Source organism: Battus philenor, unplaced genomic scaffold, assembly GCF_028537555.1.
Source record: "Battus philenor isolate CCGP_79_NKW_IND1 unplaced genomic scaffold, ilBatPhil1.0.hap1 SCAF_15, whole genome shotgun sequence".
Classification (NCBI taxonomy): domain Eukaryota; kingdom Metazoa; phylum Arthropoda; class Insecta; order Lepidoptera; family Papilionidae; genus Battus; species Battus philenor.
This window is the reverse complement of record NW_027181677.1, coordinates 6,706,015-6,723,175: the sequence shown is the minus strand read 5'-3', so window position 1 is coordinate 6,723,175 and position 17,161 is coordinate 6,706,015. Positions and strand designations below refer to the sequence as shown.

The 17,161-nt window shown below is 33.0% G+C and overlaps 1 protein-coding gene across 6 annotated transcripts in view; it reads right to left on the bottom strand.

Annotated features, from left to right (window-relative positions):
* RapGAP1 (Rap GTPase activating protein 1) overlaps nucleotides 1-17,161 on the bottom strand; it is a 162,668-nt gene that overhangs the window by 37,692 nt on the left and 107,815 nt on the right. For 2 of the 6 annotated variants that reach the window (XM_068761511.1, XM_068761512.1), the window contains one exon: nucleotides 7,837-7,863. The exons of the other annotated variants lie outside the window; for them this stretch is intronic. In XM_068761511.1, coding sequence (XP_068617612.1) covers nucleotides 7,837-7,863 — 27 coding nt within the window. The remainder of the gene's footprint in view (nucleotides 1-7,836; nucleotides 7,864-17,161) is intronic. 6 annotated transcript variants of the gene reach the window in all.

Sequence of the window (17,161 nt, the reverse complement as noted above, 5' to 3'; positions counted from 1 at the left end):
CTCCCCCAGAGATTTTCAATAAGCAATTCAAAGCTGACAGCAACCTTTTCCGCCAATCTTAACAAGATCACTATCCATATATATGGATGTCTTACGCTGCGTTTGCCGGATAATAGACTCCACTTTAGAACTTTAAGACCTCAGTGGTAGTTTTAATTGCACGCTATGCGACAATTTGAAGTGGCAATGGGCAGCCACTTCAACTCGCCAATCCGCCAGGATATGTTGGCTATTTTCGTTCCTTTACGGATTTTTTCAATCCTGGTTTGATCTCGTAGAAATATACCTAGCATAGCCCTCACCATGACTCAATGAGCTACTTTGAGCTGTTAGCTCCTGGGGATGCTCCGTGGAGGGGTGAAACACGTGTTGAGTGATTTAACGGTGGTAGTTGTGTAATTCGCATTGTTTGCCGCATACGCATTTATCAGCGGGCTGGCGGACGGTGCACTTTATTGCACGACTACTACTGCATTGGCGGAAGTAGATATATATTGGTCTTTTTCTTACTTAGGATGGACTTCCGCAGAATAACGCCTGAATCCATTAGATACTGTGAGCTTGCCGATGAGACCCGAAGTAAGTGATCACGTTTTTGTGTCTTAAATTATCATGAGTAACACACATTGGTAAAACTGTAAAACTTGTAAATAAACAAGATAATTGCAGTTTTTTTGTACTAATGAATAAATAAACAAGTCAATAATATTTTATTTTTACGATGTGAATCGTAAAACGCGTTTTGCGTTTTTACAGATATCTTTAGCGAAAACTTAAACAAGTATGGGGTACAGCGACAGTTTTACAGGTTTCAATAGCCAACACGGTGTCACTGCAGCACACGTCCCGTAATGAACCACTTCCAGATACGTAAAGTGAATCTGGGTTCCATTCAAAAAGTTCACAATCGAGGAAGGGAATGTTCGTTCACAAAGAGTCTGCCGAGTCCCGGGATTGCATCATTGTACTGAACAAAAATGCACCGGTGATAATTTTGCATGCACTGCGCTTCTACTGAATACTATTATAAGCCTACGAATAGGATAGATGTTATAACAAACTATAAATGTAGATAGTTACGAACGTCATCTAAAATTCTTTACGTAATTCTCTCTATTTTTAAAATGGATCATATTATAATGGCAAAATACCAAAACAAACGTGTTGCGAAATAAGATTCGAAGGGTGTATATTTATGCCTAAAAAACAATTATGACTAAGTAAATTTTGAAAGTCCATACGTTCGAATCGTTATCACGCCTATAATTTACATACATATGTCTAGTGCAGAAAGTGTTCACACAAAAAACATGACTCGAGCGCGTCCGTAACAGGTTGCCCACGACTGATACCGTTATATGACACACAATGTTAGCCTAAAAGGACCGTGTCCGGCTTGAATGTCAGCTTAAAAACTTATTTGATTTTAATTTTTTTTTTCTTAAAACGCAAATGAATTTTTAAACATTCCCATTTATATTAAATAGAACATTATAGAATAATAACGCTGATAACTATGCATTTAATAAAATGTATCTAAAAATATAGGTAAGGAAATCACTAATGTCTTGCTCTTTTATAGCGAACGTTAGTCCAAAGTTGTTTTTTTTTTGTTAAATAATATATCTATTCTTTTCATATAAGTATGGTCGATGTAGGCATCGAAATGGTAGGATTTTATCCTACAAGGATTTAACTACCGTACTATAAAAGATTTGAAACATTTTCTCAATATTCTCTTACTTGTTTGGGATTGTAATACTAATATAATTATCATAGTATAACCGAGTATAATTAACGCTTGCGTAAGTATTACAGTCCAAATAAAACGTTGAAGCTTTTAAAAGAGTACTTAACAAAATACTTTTTTAACACCGAAGGCAGATGTTACTGCCAACGTTAGAGGAAATAAAATAACTTGTAATTCCTGCCAAATCATCACTGTTTTTGTTAAATAAATATTAAAAAGAAAAGAAAACATCGAAGCTAATTCTGTCACGGTTCCAATGCGAGAGGAAGTAGACGAGAAAGACATCACGCACAATTACGAAATAAAAACAGCGGGATTGCGGCTGCATGGGTGAGCTATTGTTGTCGCTTCAATGCACAATGCGGATTGTCACTGGTCGTTGAGATATTAGACGTTACATGCATGATTATTAGTCGAGACTTAACGTTATATTAAAAATATATAACACACGCTATTGTCCCATAAAGACACATTATATATCACTATGCTACTGGGATATTCTAACATTAGTATTTAAGATATTTATATTTAAAACGATATAATGTCTTAAATCTTAAATAAAACAAATTTAAAGAATTACATCGCATCGCACAGTTCATTTTTAAGTTCCTGAAGTTTGGAGTGTTTTAGTACCAGTTGTTACGATAAAGACCGAGTTGTTGGTAGTCCACGTGCCATAGTTTTTTAATGGTTCTTTTAAATTTGTCAACTATTTTATCATTAGCCCGATCTACGTAGAGTAAGTTGGAATCTTAAGCTCTTCCAGTGTTATATTTGGTTTTAGATTATTTATATTAACTACAGGTTCTCCAGTTGATAGGCACATCTAGCCATCTTATCTATTTAAATTGGGATGTTTCTTAATTTCAATAGCCTGGTAAACCAACCTTAGGGAATCGCGGTTCTTTCACGAGGACTTGTAATTTATCAAATCTAATATAGTGATAAACCACAAAACCACAAATTTTCAAACGTCCAATACCTCCAGTCGTCCAATTACCTGTGACTATAGGTTCAGAAAAGCATTCGAAATATCGAGAATGTAAATATAAAACGTAAGAATCCGATAATAAGTTGCTTTATTTCAAATAATAATTATCTCTAGGAATAATTGTTGTTCCTGGGATTCTAAGTTTGAAGGAGACTCAGAAATATAATAGTAAACGAGTACTGTCGTATTGGTTACAGTTCATTGAATCTTCAAGATGTACTTTGGAAACCTACGTTATCGTCTAGCTCCGCTGGGCACCACGTGACCTGTGTTTATCTAAAGAATTTCGTACCACCGAGCGGCATATTGCAATAATTTTACGTGGGAGGTGATGACGTACGAGAAGCGTCAGTAACATTTGTGCACGTTTTTAAAGTTAACATTCTAAAATATGTCAAAAGAGAATTCCCAATACTTTCTGCCTGAAATATTTGGTAATCATCATAATTGTTCCAATCGTAGAAAATCCATTGCTGGATGTAGGTCTCTTCATGTAATAACAAGAGAACCGTTTGGAAGCGGTCTGCATTGATAATCAATAAAGCACAATTTTTCATCTCGTATAAAATATTGGAAAACCACGGGATGGTTAATAATATAATGTATTTATGTCATACATTCTTTAATTTCTCGCCGGAGATAAACAGATTTGTTTTTGTTAGTTATAAAAGAAAAAAAAATTAAAATTGTTAGGTAGATAGATATTAGATTTTCGTAACTCTTTCAACAACAAATTTCAAGTTCCAATGGTTAATAACAAAATTAAAACATCCATCTGCTACAGATATATGTAAAAATTACAATACTTCCAAAACATTGAAAACTTCAACAGAAACCGTCTAAACCACAGAATAAAACAACGTGGATACAGAGTAAAATCCAATCAACTAATAAAATGCGCGGCATATCCAAAACAAATCGAAAAATTGTACAATCTGTATGTCGCGTGTTGCTTGATTTTTTAAATTGTTTGTAGATTCTTCATATTTAACAAGAATTTAAGAATTATTAAATACTGGTTGCTATTTAGTATTAAAGATGGAAATTAATTCTATTGCGAAAAATAAATCTATTTATGAAATACAGAAGACGATAATATAAATTTATAATCATAACAAACTTTAATCAATGCCTTATTAAAATTAGTCTTCCTACGCGGGGTTCAATAAAATCTTCATTGCTATTTCGTTGAACAGCCCAATAGTATTTAAATGAATATATTCTTTAAAATTAGGTACATAGCGATGAAAATAGAGAGCTTTCACAATTTCAAAGACGCATCGCCTGAAGTAATGCGCGCAAGAATTGGATTTGGATTGCAAGAATAGATTTTATCCCCATTGACTATTCAATCAAACGCCTGATTCATTATAGTGCATTATTAGCATGAACAGGCGGAGAAATTAGATCGCTATGTGATTGCGGTTTGCTGAAGTGCTATACTACATAGTTATCTAAATTAGACTAACTAATAACTTTGTATGGTTACACAGAGGAACTGCGCTCAATTTGATTTCAAGTCTAGGTTTGAGATATAATGAACATAATACAAACATATCTATATATATTTCTAATTCCATTGGTAGCATTATTTTGATATAAAGGTGCTATTTATTACGTAATATTTAATGATTGACCCATTAGACCTAGTTAAAGAGAAGGTAATTCTATAACCGGATAATGTTTGAAATAATCCCTTGTAACCCTTTTAGGTAAACTTTCTACTTAAGTAAAACTGATAATATATTCAAAATATATGTAATACATGCTTATATTATAAAGTGTGTTATGTTCTCAGAGATGTATTTTTAAGGAATATTATTTAGCAAATATTTAAATAGATATACATGAAGGCCGCTTTTTATCAGTTCTATTAAAAATCCACGCGCCATGTCCTGTAGAGGACGGTTAACACTTGTAATGACATTGATGAATTTATTTACTCTTTAATATATCAGTTGACTAATCTATTCGTTTTTAAATCTCAATCTTAGACTGAAACTGAAAAATTTCTCTCGTAGATGTAATTTAATATAGTAGAAATGTTACCACAAATTTTGTCCAAAGGAAATGTCTACTTGTTTACAAGGATATACAAAGCCTCATAAAAGCGGACTTAGAAGCCCGCCGGCTAATATCAGGTATTGACAGCTGTGTTTGAAGATGTTTCGAGGATCGCTTCCATTGTGCTAGAGTACTTTGTTCTTGACTCTTTTGATACGTTGTCCAAAAATACAATAATAAACATTCAATATAAAAATATTTCTTCTTTGGTCATCTATTTATGATTTACAACAGATACACAAATAGAAATTATTGACTAATAGTACGTTATTGGTTTTAACTATAAAAATTGAAAATGAATTAACGATGTTCGATTGAAATTATTTGATCAGCATCGACTAAGAAATTTAAATTTCTTATATAATACTTTTAAAAGAAAGTTAAGAAACGATATCTTAATTCACGCACTTTTATCGGTAAAATTATTTTGTTAGTGTTTTCTAAGTCTGACTCAAGCAAAGAACCTAAGCACTAGTCAAGCTGCAAATGAAAAAAAGTTATTTTTACTTTGGTAGACTAAGTCTAGATTAACGACTAGCGTTCTCAGGCAAGCGGAAGTTATTAGCGAGTTCGTTGACCTCGCTACGTAGCTGCTCCGCCCGCCCAAACAACGTCGGTAGTGGAACATGGAAGGGCTTTACGTTACTCTTTACTATTGTTTAAAAGACATTTCACATAAATGTAACTAGTTAAAAAATTGTTAATGCAAAAATTATGCAACTGCATGAACTACATATATTATTATTAACAAACAAAATATTGAACACCGATTAGTTATTTTTGTGCTTTCACAGTAATAAATTTAATTTGTAGCATTTTAATTGTAGAGATATTAAATAAAAACAAGATATAATGTATAGGAAACAATTGTTGCACAAGAATCAATTAAAGATAATCATAATTTCAGCCTTTGAGCACTATTGGACATACATTTCTCATAAGTTTCTGGAAAGACTAGTTGGAAGCGGCCTGCTTCTTCCTGCGACAGACGACGTTATCAAGGTCGTCTGTCGACCTTTTAGGTTGGTGTCCAATGATGCTCTTGTCGGCCTAAGGTTTCCGCTCCAAAGTATTAAAACTCCAGGGCACCTGTTCTACGGGCTATGTGGCCAACTCACTGCGATATCAACTTGCTAATCCACTGGTTTGTTTCATTTATCTACGGATATGCTCGTTACTGATCTAAAGAGTGTGAAAACTAAAAATTGATATTTTGGAACCGTACAAGTTTTCCTAACTTAGAAATTACGGTTTTGAAATGATAAGAGATCGTGGTTGCTTGTAACTAGAGCACAAGAGTCAGACTTGCTTCAAATAGTTAAAGTGCAGATGCTTTAATTGACGACTTTATCGAACACTTGAAGTTTGGAGCAAGAGCAAACTTTGAGCTTTCGAATTCTCATTTAAAACTAGAAATGCGATAGGCGCTGCGGCAAGTTTTATGATATTATTATGTAAGTTATGAAAACTTATATGCAAACGTTCAGTAACCGTAAGTATTTCCGCGCATCGAGGGTAGTTTATTCAAAATAGAAACATTTTAAATCAATAATCATATTTCCTGATGATTATTTGGTAAAATTAAGTACAAGTATTTTTACCGTATATGAATAGTTATGTTCATCACTTAGGGCGTAGGCCTTATCCATACATTTCTAATAAGGCCGGTTAGAGACTGCATCCAACGTTTTTTGACCTCAACACGACCTAGTAGGTGGACGTTATAAGCTACGTTTGCCGGTACGTGGTCGCCACTCCTGGACTTTAAAAACCCTGCTGGCATTTCTTCGCCATTAGGCCAAATGTCATGCAATATTTTTTTGTTAATAACACAGATGTATATACTTTTGTACATTTCTTAGTACGTGCCTGATTACCTGGATATAGGTCACCTTAAGTAATGAAGAAAGCGATAGTAAGCCGCTACGTATGTATATGGCTCGCCGGAGAAAAGTAAATACAAGAAATGAAAATGTTAATAACATTTGGTCCGCACTCGTAAAAGCGGTACAGGTAGACCGAGATACTCAACGTAATGGCACAACACTAAAACAATGGGTGTGCTGGGGCGAGGAATTACAATAAAACATTTTTGTAAGCAAGTATTACTCGAATACGTTTCACGGGATTGCTGCAAAATTTTCACAGAGAAACTAACCATCCCGTGTTCCATTTCATAAAATACGCGTTATATCTCGACAGTGCAGAACTGAGTGTAAAAAATGAACGTGTCGTAAAATTGAAATGAAAAATATAATCCGCGAAGTATTAACTCTAGCTTATTACGAGGAATACTGCATTGTGTTATTTAAAAAAAAAAAACTTGCTTTATAACATTATGTGCACCAGATTCAAACCTTTGAAAATTGAAGCATTATATTTATAAGCAGTTTATAATACAGAAAGATAATATTCTGGCATGAATACGCCCAACGAGTTTCTACCGAATGAAAAATGCAGTGCACAGCGAGCCACTGAATGAGAGAGCGTCGCAAAGCGAAAAAAAAAAATTTGTTGCGGTCCGACAAAACAGCGGTTAGGCTGCCAAACATGAACGAAACGCCTTTTCATAAAGCGCTTGTATTGTTACTGTTTTATGAATCGTTTAATATTTATACGTGTTTCCAATTCGTGTTTTTACTTGATAGTTTTCTTAACTTGTCATTGCAATATGCACTATTTCTTTCATTGCAATACATTGGTTGTCTGAGAACACCATAAGTCTATCTAACTGCCGCACTTAATGGCCTTAGCCGAAGAGGAACTCGCTTTAATAATTGTTTGTTATAAGTTGCAATACTGAATTAGTAACTCATGTATTACTGATCGTTCCCGACTTTCTTAAAGATCTCGTTCTATTACATCATAAAAATATCTATTTAACATAACAAGATTTTATGAACATTTAGTTTAAAAACACACTACAAATGAAATGTTATTATCTTGTTGAAATTTTTTTATACGATAAAAGGACTTAAAAGTTTGATCAAGAACTTAAAGATTTTTAAGGAGTAATTCTGCGTCCTCTTACCGGACTGAGTCTCTTGTCCCAAAATACCTGAAACAAATGCAATGGCCCAATTAAAATTTATTTCACGATTTTAAAATGATTTTGATGATTAAAATCATCAACATCATTGATCAAAAATATTTATTCATAATAATTAACAGAGGTAATTAAAAAGAAAAGCAAAACATAAGTCTGTTGTGATCATCAAAATATGAAGAAATTATAACGAATCAAAACAGAATTTAAAGCATTTCGACAGAATAAAGGACTTATCACTAAGCTAGAGTTGAATATTTAGACAGGATAAAGTCAACGAGCTGGTTTTGAGCCCTGCCTAGACGGATTATGCGACGGCTTCTGATAAACAGAAGTATAACGTCGTATATACGTACAAATAAAACTTATATCTCAGTATAGGGTTGAACGAATAGGAAGCCTTTGTCTGTTCGCACATTCTGAAGTGATTTTATGTATGAAAGTATTCTTTATCGGTCCAAATTTATGCGGAGACATGAATAAATCGAAGATATAGTCGTGGAAGCGAACGTTTGTCTATGAGATATTGATATTATAAAGAATCAAAAGAACGCAGTTTACCGCTTCTCGTATCGTTCCGAATAAGCTGTTTGATATTGAATTGTAGACAAATTATTATGAAATAATTCAAATGCGATTCACTAATAACAATAACACAAAGTTTATGTTGTAACACGTACCCCTAATCATTTATAATCCTAATTTGTCGGTGCTTAGAAAAACTTATCTATACATCAACAAAATGCAATAGTGAAAATCCAAGTTCAACCAGTGGTGCTAGACATCTATACGTCCGACTTATCTACTGATGTTAGCATCCATAGTATATGTGAACTCTTTTTGTTAAAGAGCTATAAGTAGTTAACATTGATACTTTATTTCAATTTGCATTTTAATGTTTTGTGTTTATAGAATGAATTTTGATTGTACACAAATTTATATTGATTTTGTTATTACTTCTTTTGCACGGTTTTTGTGCAAAACACTAAGAGTTATTTCATCTTATACGACATTTAAAGTTGTAGAACAAGTAGATAAATTTATCATCGTCGTTACAGTCCGTAAACGCCCACTGCAAGGCATAAGCCTCCCATATATACTTGGAGATATATCATAACCGCCACGCTTCGTAGGCAGGTTGGCTATCGCAGTGTAGTATTATGGTACGTATAGGACGCTACTGCTCGTCCATAATTTGAGTACAAAGTGTGAATTATTTAAGATTGTACACCGGGAATTGAATTCGCGAACAGCGATCGCAAGACTCAGTTCTCTAACCGCAGGGCTAACACTGCTCATAACGTATTAGAATTGAAGTAAGTAGATAAATACAATGTACATGAATCTTACCATTAAAATATGAAAAAGAGTAAAAATAGAATTTTAAAATTACTAAAGCCAGACAGCATCGGTATTCCGTGCATAAGATAAATAACATTTCAGTACATAAAATTCACACTTACTCGTAGACTAGATTGCACTTCCATCTATTCACACTAAGAATCTTTTTACTAGTCTTTTCTAAGAAATATACTCCTATGCAATTTCCAAGTGATATAATAAATAGTGGAGTTTGAATTGGGGTATATTTGGAATGAGTTCAAAAACCGGTCAATTTGGTGGAAATAGATTCTGAATATACGCTCGGGAAAGTTTGAGAAAGCAATATGAATGAGGAGGTCGTTTGATAACATTTCGGAATAGAATTTGAGATTAATTCAATTTATTTAGAGTATTTGATTATACAATAAATTTACACGTAACTATTATTGAAGAAAAATAAATGCAATGGGCAATACTGATACTTATAAATAAGTAAGTCTACTCAATAATGTTCTATGTGTAAATAAATATAACACTAAATAACACAACGCGTTTACAAATCACCACGCTATGATATAACTTATGACCGTTTCTTAGTAATGAGATAGGAAGTAAATCAATACATTGTGTATCACAGCTTTATCGGCCACAAGTATTTGCAGAGAGATAATGGGTATGCCTGTATTTGTTTATGTTCTGGAAGCTAGCTTCCCGCCCTGGTTTAAGTCTGTCGTAAATATAACATTTTACTGCAAATAGGTTTATGAATCTACGACTGCAGGAGGAATTTCGTTTCTCCTACAAATTGAGACAATTTCAGAATGCACGGCTTAAATATACAAGGAATAAATGGACGAAATCCATGACTTTACTAGTTGGTGACACATATACTGTTATTTATTCCCAAAACACGATGTATAAGGAAAGATCGTAACATCACGAGAAACACCAAAATAAAACTGGTCATTACTTTGATCTTTTCCATATTTATCTATGGATCTGTAATATGTACCTTGAAGAACGATTAGGATTGTGTATATACTTTCAAGATGTGGTGTTGGAGGAAGATGTTACGTATCCCGTGACCTGATTACTCTGCGCCGTTTTAAATTATTAACCAAAATTTCTACTACCTGCCTGTGTCGAGTGTTAGAATTTTTGGCCACATAACCAGGAACAACGGTCCGAGAAGTCATAATCCCTTGAGTTGGTCGGTCCAAATCTGCTCGTCTCTTGGCACCATTCTTTTTGTTTAGTTCCACGGTGTGAGTGATAGAAACAAGTATTGCAGCATAATAAGAATTTAAATTATACTTGTCCAAGAGCCGACGATCCTCAGCAATGAGGACAACAATGCGAGCGTGAGGATGTTATTATAACCCCTTGTTATCAATAAGTTAGTAACATAAAATATTTTATAGGTTTTTTATTAGTTATAGGCAAAGCATTTGACCTCATTCTCGTCTGATGTTAGCCGATGATGAAGGCTACGTTGGTACATGCTTGCCTAGAAGATACCTATTCACTCTTGATTTTAAGACTCCTAGTTATAGATGGAAACAACGACCTCGCTAGATTGTCCCATTCCTCAGCTCTTTGCGCTATATTAGTAACAAAACTTAGGTTAAAGGGATTTCAAGTTAACTTATTATGGTCTTATTTTGTTTTGTATGAAAAAAGAATAAGACGAGCCGCCTAGGAAGTCGACAAGGTCATTAAATAATCAAAAAAATGTGTTATAGTCACTAAACAAAATTCGTACTCACAGACAGGACGGCGCGCTTTCCTTACGTGGTTCATTAACATGCGGATAGCAACTTGTCGCGCTTTACTTTAATGGTGTCCCGGTTGCCAAATCGGACGCACGTATTGCATTGAATTGAATTAAGTGATGTATTAATTTACCTGCACGGTTTACCCTTTCGTATTGGCTAGAGATCATTATACGTTCGAAAACAATGGTAAATTTAAATTGTTGTTTATTTACTTATACTTATCGATGAAGGCTATGCCTAATCAAGATAAAAAACCAAAGAAAATTGAATAGTAAATTGAAAAAGTGTGTATCCTATGTATACAAATAATTTTGCTATATTTTAGAAGTAATTGGCATCCACATCAAAATTTACATTTGTATATTATATGTTATAATGTGGTGAATATTATGAATTGGCCCAAATACTTTAACGGGGTAGGTATACAAAATTAAAAAAAAAACGATCTAAATAAATTAACATCCGAATCATTTTATTTCTGTGTAAAGACGGGTGGACATCGCAAAATGAAGTAATATTCTCTATGATTTTATTTTCGTTCCGTCGAGTACATCTCGAGACGGAAAAATGAGAAAACTCTTTCTCGATTTTACTATAAGCCGACTTACGGCCGTTAGACAAGTTTACTGTGACAAATCCGTAAAGTATCTGCCACCTTTTTATAAATTTTATTTTTAAAATACTTCAACGACAAAACACGACCTTTTCGCATTTTTATGTACTAAAATAACTTCGTACAACATTTTGAAGATAAATTAACTTATACTTTTAATATACACGTGATATCGCGAAAAAAAAAGAGCTAATAAAAAATATAGTAAAATTGCAAAAATATTATTAAAGTTATAACAAAAGTTATTATTATTAACTTTCACTTAAAATTTTATGAGTCGCTATTAAAAATGCGAGAAAAACTTAAACACGGACATTCATTCGCAACTCTCACAAGTCAACATTACGCCCAAAAACCTCCGCATACCAACTACAAGTAACTTTTAAGCAGAGGTGTTCAACTTTTTAAGTTTAAGACCGCTTTAAGTATAAATATTGTCCAAAAAATCTTTTAAAGAATAGTTTTAAAAATACATCATCAACCGTAGATCGTCAACAGGTGGACATAGGTCTCCCCCACATATTCACTAGCACCGGTTGGAAGTGAACAGCATCCAGCCTCTTCCGGCGTTGTTAAGAAGGTTGTCAGTTCACTTTGGGTTTTGGTTCACTAGGGGACTTGTATTCTGTGCGCTATATGGCCCGTCTATTCCCAGTTGGACTTATCAATCCACTGAATTGTATTGACTACTATCTCTGGTCAATGTATTTCTTAATTTATAACTAAATTTTGTAGAAAAATTCCGTGCATAGCCCAAACATAAAAAGAAAGAAATTAAAAAAAAAACTGCGTCTGCCAATTCGCATGCCAAACGTGGCAATAATAGGCACATAACCTGGACACCGTATAATAAATTATAATTGCAATTCAAATTAATACTGAAGTTTATAATTTTTTCCAAAGAGTGCTAAACTGGATTTAGGCTGCAATCCTCTAGTTTAACAGCCCTGGCGTAAACGTTCGGCACCGGTAAACAACTACGTTGCGAGAGCGCACGAGAGCGTTCATTAAGGTCGTGGCAATTGCGATCCGGACGAAAGTGAACATTTAACCCATAGAAAAAAACCACAGAAACGACTATTAATTTATTTCTGCTCTCTTTTTGCTTCGCACCGCCTGACTGTATAATATAAGGAATATACGACCGGATTAATCAAGTTTTTGTTTGTGCCATTTTATTTTCTCTGCGGTGGCTAATCGAGAAATAATTAATGGGCGTTGATGGTTTTCACGTCTGATGTATGCGTTAAGTATGTGTCAATAGATCTTTCATTTATAAACATTAAGTTAATGAGTATTTTTTAATATTTCTTTCAACATCATTTTAATCAATAGAAGCATAGGTTTAGTACAACAATTTAGTATAAAATCAAATCAATATAGAGTCAAAACGTTTATAATTTATCTAAATAATCTCTAAATTATTCAAAGCTTAATTACATTGTTTCTTTAAAAAGTTATAGAAATTTACATTTATTATCAGTCTGAAATTAAATTTTGAATTCAATTACCAAGTTTACAACTAAAGAGTTTATCAAATCATTTAAATATTTTATTTTTTATGAATTATTTTACATAACCTACGTTTTAAAAACTACGAAAATTGTTTTGGTCACTCGTTTTTGTCCCTGTATTCAAATTGTTTCTATCGTATTCAAATAACATAATGAACATTTAATGATATGTGTTAATTAAAGTTTCTTACGGCTAATAATATACACATAATTTAAAAATAAACTCGCCACGATTCACGAATTTTAATTATTGCGAAAAGATTTTTGTACTCAAAAATATAAACATAATGAAGACTATAAACAATGAATATATTTTCGATTTTTTAAATTCTGAAAGTTTTTAGTAGTGTTTATCACGTGATGTCCTTTATGCCATAAAACCCCTATTATATCCATTATTGCTCATTAACCTGCTCTATTTTGCGCTTTTAACGTAAGTTTTACGACTTTCTGACGACAAGCTTGTTGATTTATAACATTACTTGTATATAAACTAGTCGTAACAACAGAAATCGTGGTTCTTTATATTACAACTTTATTTATATTATTGATTTAACTTTTGTTTTGAAAGTATACAAAAATATATAACATACGTAAATATAAAGTTGATACACTGGCAACATTTTGCCAAGATAAGATAACTGTTGTAATTGATATAACAAACCGTAGGTTTAATAAAATGTAGCAAAGGTAAATAAAGTGGATGCAAGCCTCTTCAAATGGTGTTAGTGCAAAAGTATAATTATATTTAAAATAATAATTTTACTATTTAATTACTGTACCCAAAAAAATTCAAAGTACAACAATTATAGGAACGCTTGCGTAATGATTCTACCTCGATAATATTTTGCCATAATATGTTACACCATATCGCGACAGACAAGCGATTGTGTACATAAAAAAGCACAAATACCTCGTTATCACACTACCGGCTTCGAATTTTATAGTTTTAATTTGATTGGCAGTACAGCGAATGCGTCGTTCAAGTTCATTCATCTGGGTGCGTTTGTTATTTTTATTTTCAATGTTATAATAATAACGCACTTGAATAAAAATACATTTCATATCCACGGTTTTTTTTTTCTTTTTAAGTACTTCAGGAAAACTTACGTTGTATTTTTAATTGTATTTCCATCATCACTATCAATTGAAATTTAGAACGTCCAATTTTAGACAAAGGCTTTCTTCTTCGATTTCGATTAGACCTTAATATAATTTCTGCCTTTTTGTGACCGGGCGTCCTATGCTCCGGTTGCTGGTCCAAAGTTTTTCCACTTCAGAATCTTAAGGTTCCAGCGGCAATCAGTTCTGCGCGACATATGCCCTAACCACTGTCACTTCAACTTGTGAATTTTAATGAGAATAATTGGATAAAATTATGGGAACCCTTTAATAATATATGCTCAAAAGATATATGTTTAATAAACGAGGAGTTATATTAAAATAAGAAAATTTACAATAATACTGTTGTCAAGTTAAAGTTTGCGAAAATGATTTTAATGTATGCCGTTAAAAATTATGAATATCATCTTGAGACAATAATCTGTAAAATACCATAAGCACGTAACAAACAAAGCGTTACGAGCATGACGTTGATGTAAATATAATGGGGGAACGGCCAAATAACTAACGAGAGGTAGGCCAAAACTGACGAGTTTTATCATAATAATGCCAATTGTTTATGGCCAAAAAAAGCAGTTCGCGCGTTATAACGAACATTATATCATGTATTTGACGCAGTTATTGCGCGGGTTATAAAGCCTTGCAATGTTAAAGACACTTTGTACGTGTTGTAATTTCTACCATAATTTGAAAATTATACGAGTTCCATTAACGAGTGTGAATATAACTTTGAAAAATTTCACTGTTGCCGCCATTTTGAATTTTTTTGCATATTATCATTAGATTTATTTAATTATTTTATACTTTATGACTTGAAGACGCATTGCTCTCTCACAGGCTACCTACTCGTTGGACTGACGTAGTTACAAAAGTGTGTGTAACACTAACACTACGGCTTCCATAAACTAAAAAAAAATCATCTCGAGAATGGTAGCGTAGGCAGGCATGTTTGGTCACGTCCCTCAGTCATGAAAAAATGACTAAGAAGATAATGACTATACATATGAAAATAAACTAAAATATATTCTAAAAAATTTTGATACTATTCGTTGAAATGTTTTGTTATATCATCGTTTCAAGAATTGAAACTTAATTAACGATTAATATTTTCGGCATTTAAAATTAAAATTAACTTCATGCTAAAAAATGAAAATGATAATCAGCAATTTTCATCTTTTTTATTAATTGCGAAACGAGGACAGGTTGCGTGAAACTATTTCAATCTTTCGTGTACTGTCTATTCTGTACAAAGACCTTACTTCTAAATTGTGACATTAACGGTCGATAACTGGGCGAAAAAACTTATCAAGTTCATTTTCGAACGTTGCTGCGATTGTTAAGCTTGGATTCTCACAAAAACGTACTTGTAATTTACTTTTAACTATAGCTTCATTATTACTCTACGCATTTTGTTATTAATATCTCAATTTACAAATAATGTGACAAGGGACATAAGATTAAGATCAATAAAGATATTTTGTGGAAAGAATATAAGCAGTAGACATTTCTAATTTTGTTCGTATTATAGAACCATACAAAATAACCCACTACTACCAAGTCTATTTACACTCTAAGTGCATAGAATGTCAATTCAACATCATTTTAGGGCGCCCACAGCTGAACATATCATAATACAATGAGTGTTTGCTAATTCATCGCTAATATATATGACGGAGCAGTGGTAACCCAGCGATAGAGGATTGACACCTGCGATCGTAGGACGCGGGTTAGGTTTCCGAGATACAGTCTTATTTAAATCAAATTTTGTGCAGCATTCGGCGACGATATATAAAAGAAACTAGAAGTATGTATGGTTATACTACACCTATTTACATTATTTTACACATAATAATAAAAAAACAACTTTATTTTAATAAATTTCACTACAAAATTTATGAGGTTTCTGAACCAGTATTACAGAAACTTTTATCTACGTTTAATGTACAAGCAATAAAATTATGTTATATTCATAGATTAAACGCCATGACATCCAGAGACTAGACGCTCGATGGTGAACTGGGAGACCCCGATTTGATCGACTGATCGCAGATGAAATAAGGAATACAAAAAAAAATATTCATAGATTATGAAGGTAATACAAAAAATAGTATCAATGTAAATGAACAGAAATAAAATCGTTGCCTTTAAGCGTTTATGTATATGTGAGTACAGAAATATTCTTTCACAAAAAGTCTTAAACTTCAATCATATTAGTAAAAGTATGCTGTGTGCAATGTTTACGTTGAATAACCGTGTCTATCTTTCATATGAACACTGTAATATTCCTTAGTCATATCGTATGACCGAATAAACTCCTGCAAATTAGCTTTCTCTTTCATAAACGATGATGAATACGAACCGCAATAAAATGTAACCGAGATCACCTTTGCATAATCCGCTCGATACTTGTTGCAATTGCAGTGGAAAGTTTTACGACAGAAGGAAAGTAGAAATCACGTGTGCGGCTTTATAATGTGCATGAGTCGCTTTTACGTTATATCCATCAAAACTATTATTTTTATACATAGGGTTATAATTTATACGATATTAAGTGGTACAGCTCGTCAATAACTTACTTTACTGTGGTGATACACAACAATTAGGAGATCCATAGATAAACGAATGTAACCAATATACCCAAGCAGATGAAAAAGTTCATGTGACATTGAAATATAAATCTATTTTGTCACGTAACAATGTTATTAATCCCTCGGCATTTAAAGCTTCATCTATTTATAAATAGCAGAGGCGACGTTTAGCTTATATTTCTTTACAATAACTAAGCTCGATGACTCCCCCAGGAACCTCGTCTCGTGCCATTATACTATAAGGAGTTCCAGAAAGTAACTTTGTTTTTGCATATGTCGACATTTTATTGTCATTTGGTAGCGCATTACGTACTTGGAAGACGTTGTATACTAGATGGCAAAAGGTTGATAACTAAGGTGAATATATTAGCAATT